The sequence below is a fragment of the Plectropomus leopardus genome, unplaced genomic scaffold (assembly GCF_008729295.1).
Source record: "Plectropomus leopardus isolate mb unplaced genomic scaffold, YSFRI_Pleo_2.0 unplaced_scaffold17566, whole genome shotgun sequence".
Lineage (NCBI taxonomy): Eukaryota > Metazoa > Chordata > Actinopteri > Perciformes > Serranidae > Plectropomus > Plectropomus leopardus.
In genome coordinates, this window is record NW_024618905.1 from 1 (window position 1) to 5,232 (window position 5,232).

Consider the following 5,232-nt stretch of genomic DNA (forward strand, 5'->3'; position numbering starts at 1 on the left):
AAATTTTGTAAACTATAAGCATTTAGTCTAAATAAAAGCTGTAGTCACCCCATTGCTGTAGTTAAATGAACTTTCCAATTTAGGGAGGATGAGAAAGTGACTGTATAATTTTCTTTTCTTTTTTTCAAATAAATGGCAAACAATTTATTCTTATGAATATGAAACTTTGCCACAAATTGATTATAGAGAACATTTTAAACGAAATATCCCCAAATGTTTTTCAGAAATTTTGTAAACTATAAGCATTTAGTCTAAATAAAAGCTGTAGTCACCCCATTGCTGTAGTTAAATGAACTTTCCAATTTAGGGAGGATGAGAAAGTGACTGTATAATTTTCTTTTCTTTTTTTCAAATAAATGGCAAACAATTTATTCTTATGAATATGAAACTTTGCCACAAATTAGATTATTGAGAACATTTTAAACGAAATATATTTTTTTTTTTATAAAAAAAAAACAAAAACATTTTTAATGAAATTTAAATTTAGAATATAGAACCTATGATAATATATTAGAAGGAAGGGAAAACTCTTGCATAAAATGAGTTTTAATTTTTGGGCTTCTGAAGAAGTTTTTGAGCTTCAGTTAAAGTAGCAGAACCTTGATGAGGTGAATCCACTCTGAAACGGGCGTATTTCTGTGGTGCACACGGTGGTGCCACCGTGAAATGTAGCCTGAAAACAGTGTCGGGTGGTTGAGACGGAGAACAGCCGGGGTTCGCGGAGAAGCACAAGCTTTGTTGTAGCACTGTAATGGAAAATCAAGCTGATACTTTTTATCGGGAGCTACCAAAAGTGGTAAGTCACAAATGTACCGCTAAATCTTTCGATGAGAAAAGGACTGGGATGAGTTTAAAGACGGCACGTGTAAGTTACTTGATGACGAGCTACATGCTAAGGTCTGCGTTTTTATGTTCCCAGGAGCTTCACGCGCATCTTAACGGCTCCGTCAGCTCCCAAACCATCGAGAAACTCATCCGCCGAAAACCGCATCTCAACATCCAACACGGCATGACAGCTATCGGCAAAGGCCAGCGGAGGACTCTGGATGAGTGCGTATACCTTTAACTCACAGTTTACTACGAGTGCTGGCAACGAATTCTTCCAGCAGTTTGTTAGTTAAAAATTCGTCGTCAATTCATTCATTCGTGTATTTCTTTTACCTAAAGGATGAAAAAACAATACAGTTGATATTTGATATCGTGTTTAACGGAAAATGAATTGTATTCAAGCAGAAAAAGGGTGATCAGACATTAGGTTTCATGCAACAACATTCTCTTTAAATTCTTCATTTTAATTTTCTGGTAGGAGAAAAAAAAGAAGTAAACTACAGATGCACTATACGCTCTTAACGACCCAAACCTGCTCTCACGCGATCATAAGTCACCTGTTAGCACAGGTAATGCCCCTAAACACTATAAGAGCAGGTTCGTGCCGAGACTCCAGAAAAAGTTTGTAAGAACTAATGCAGTAGTGAAACTGATGTAGGCCTGCTGTTTGCATGCAACGCTTTTAAGTATTAAAAGTAAAAGAACACATGCAAAAAGGTTTAAATAAATTTAATAAATCAAAGTAAATAAAAGAAAAGAAAAAACAACAATTCCTCATACATACAGTATATATGTATATGTGAGAAGCTGGATTCATGATTTTTTTTTGTTGCATCAAATGACTTAATTAATTTTCTAATTAACTGACAGTATTTGTATATTTTTGTATATTTGGTTAATGTTAAAAATATGAATTTGTAAAGTAGCTATCTAATACTAATAATAATAATAGTGGAGTAAAAAGTACAGTATTTCCCCTTTGAAGTCTTGTGGGGTAGAAGTAGAAGCATGAGATTAAGACACTCAAGTAATGTAAAAATTCAGATTTGTACTTAAGTACAGTACTTAGGTCAGCAGGACGCACAGTAATTGAAATTACACTACTCGCGATCAATAGACAAAGTATAGTAGTGTCCCCTTAGCCCTGAAAATTAATAATCCAGTCATTAAAATCACTCTAAAACCCCAACTAAATTTGATTAAACGATAGTATTGCATTTTTTTAAATCTTCCTCAAATATAAAAGTTATGTTGGGCTTATGTTGTTTCCTTGTGTTGGACAATAATTCGTGAAAGCAAGATGTTTTTCTCTTGATGCTCTGGACCTCTCATAAAATTTTCTCTTACCTAAGAAAAAGACAAAAATAAGAAAACATTAGTGAATCCCCCAAATCAATGGGTACTAACAAAATAAGAACAAATCCTGGATACTAGCAAAAATAAGAGAAAACTGGTTGGTTATAGTTTCTTGTGTGAGGCCCAATGGGAAGAGTAACATGGTGCATACGTCTGCAGATGTTTTCAGGTCTTCAGAGTTATCCACCAGCTGGTCGACACTGAGGAGGACATCCTGGTGGTTAGTATTAAATGTTTTTCAAAATAAAGTAGATCTTGCTTTCTTTTATTTGTCATTTCTTGCTCATAATTTCATTAATGTGATCCCTTTTCTTTCTTTCCAGGTGGCTACAGATGTTATCAAGGAGTTTGCAGCTGATGGTGTCAAATATTTAGAGCTGAGGAGTACACCGAGGGAGGAGAAAAACACAGGTAAGGATGTCAGCATGGACACAAATACATTTGATTGTGTAATTTACAATCAGGATGGTCTTACTAAATAATTTGGCTTACAAGTTTTTTAAAAAGAATCTTTCTCCTACAGGATTGACAAAAAAGGGATATGTTGAAACTGTCATCAAAGCCATCCAACAGTGTAAACGCGAGGGAGTGGATATTGATGTCAGGTAGGCAGAGAATGTATTATTTCAGTCCAGAAAAGTCCAGAAATGGTCTAAATCTCTCAAAATATTGACTTTTTGGGCAGATTTTTCAACAGGCTATACTATAAACGGCCTCAACATGCTGTTCTATGACTTTTTCGACATTTGGAGCCATCACTTTTTTGGACATTTTTCCCTGTGCTATAGTATTTCTTTTTTTTGGAAAAAACTATATTTTAAAGGGATATGTTGAAACGGTCATCAAAGCCATCCAACGGAATGGCTTATGGCTTTGGAGAGAATTTATTATTTCAGTGTGCAACAAGTCCAGAAATGTATCTTGGGTATGTGAGACGCAGCTGTGTTGCACACGCTGCTGCCACCATCTCTGGCTGATAATAAAAGCACCAAAATACTGCATAATGTTTTACTATGATGATCCAGTAACTTGACTGCTGGCAGCAGTTGTGAATGCTTCTTAATGTGTCCATCTGTCCTGAAGGTTTCTGGTGGCTATTGACCGCAGGAATGGGACAGAAGTTGCCATGGAGACAATGAAGCTTGCTGAGGAGTTCATGCTGTCCTCTGATGGTTTGGTGGTGGGACTCGACCTCAGTGGAGATCCAACAGTCAGCTGAGATCATTCTGAATGTTATGCACCATTAGAATAATAATTCCAGTATGGTGGGGCTCAGTTGTTTTTTTTGTGTGCCAAGCTATTGGATTTTGTCAAATCACTTGTTGTTTATGTAACTTTCATGTTAAGGTTGGCCATGGCAAAGATCTGCTTCCTGCTCTACAGAGGGCCAAGAACTGTGGACTGAAGTTGTCACTGCACCTCTCAGAAGTATGATCATGGCATTTTTAAGCTGTTAATCATTTGAAGTCATATTATCTGTGTGTGCACTGACATTACAATAAAAACTGTTGCAGGTACCATCACAGCTGGAGGAGTCAGATTTGCTGTTGAATCTTCCTCCAGACAGAATCGGTCACGGCACCTTCCTGCATCCTGAAGTGGGTGGATCCCAAAGTGTTGTGGACAAAGTGGTGAAGAACAACATACCGCTGGGTAAGGATGAGATGAAATAATACGTTTTCTGTGGTGCACACAAGATGTTGACTTTTATTTTTTTCTCAACTTTCTGTGTCTTGTAGAGCTTTGCCTGACATCAAATGTTAAAGGACAAACTGTACCATGTTACTCCAAACATCATTTCAAGTACTGGTACCAGATGGGACATCCAAGTGTGATTTGTGTAAGTTTTTTACTTTACTTACTTTTAACATTTTATGGCATACTTTACCATGATTTTTTTTGCCTTCTTATGGCATACCATACTGTGACTTTTTTAAATAATACAATCAAAATATTGACTTTTTGGGCAGATTTTTCAACAGGCTATACTATACATGGCCTCAACATGCTGTTCTATGACTTTTTTCGGTATTTGGAGCCATCACTTTTTTGGCCATTTTTCCCTGTGCTATAGTTTGACTTTTTTCTGCAAATTATATTTTGGTCGAAATCTCTCAAAATACTGACTTTTTGAGTAGATTTTTCAACAGGCTATACTATAAATAGCCTCAGCATGCTGTTCTATGACTTTATTTGGCATTTAGAGCCATCACTTTTTTGGCCATTTTTCCCTGTGCTATAGTATGTCTTTTTCGGCAAACTGTACTTTGGTCTAAATCTCTCAAAATATTGACTTTTTGGGCAGATTTTTCAAAAGGCTATACTATAAACGGCCTCACATTGCTGTTCTATGACTTTTTTCGGCATTTGGAGCCGTCACTTTTTTGGTCATTTTACCCTGTGCTATAATATGTCTTTTTTTTGGAAATCTGCACTATGGTCTAAATCTCTCAAAATATTGACTTTTTGAGTAGATTTTTCAACAGGCTATACTATAAACCAGGGGTGGGCAATTATTTTTTTCCATGGGGCCACATGAGAAACAGAAAATATTGTGGAGGGCCAGGCCAAAAGGTTGAACTCAATTCTGCACAATATTAATTGTATTTCTTTATAAAAAGCAGCATTGTTTTGACAAGCTGGTGAGACTGGTAAGAGTATATGTTTTGATTAAGCAATGACAAAGTGAGGTTGCCTTACAAAAAATGTCATTTATTCAGTGAAATTTCCCAAAACAATGGTAAACAAAATTTGAACACTTTTACTATTTGTGACTCATATTAGTGATCATTTTCAGTCACATTAACTCCAAAACACATTTTGAGTTTCATGTAGTTGGAAAGAGGTTCTTAGCTTTCTGAAGACACCACAATATTGTCTTTGTACTCCAAATATTAAGCAAGAAACATCTTATCATAACGATTGTCACTGAACTGTGATTTTGAGAAAACGGCCTCCAAAGAAAGTGCCCCAGTACACTGCTAGTTGGTGCGTACATTTGTAGTCTAACCACCTCATTTGGTGTTTTTCAGTTCTTTTTTCTTGTTC

General features: G+C 36.1%; 1 protein-coding gene across 1 annotated transcript; it reads left to right on the top strand.

The window, feature by feature from the left end:
- Positions 1-667: 667 nt before the first annotated feature.
- On the top strand, positions 668-4,024 carry adal (adenosine deaminase-like; the record flags this gene model as incomplete). The annotated part of the gene is made up of 9 exons (XM_042515052.1): positions 668-796; positions 920-1,050; positions 2,344-2,404; positions 2,508-2,595; positions 2,708-2,789; positions 3,268-3,394; positions 3,532-3,612; positions 3,699-3,837; positions 3,924-4,024. Coding segments are annotated over exons 1-9 (855 nt in total), but the record flags the coding sequence as incomplete, so codon positions are not given.
- Positions 4,025-5,232: the final 1,208 nt, after the last annotated feature.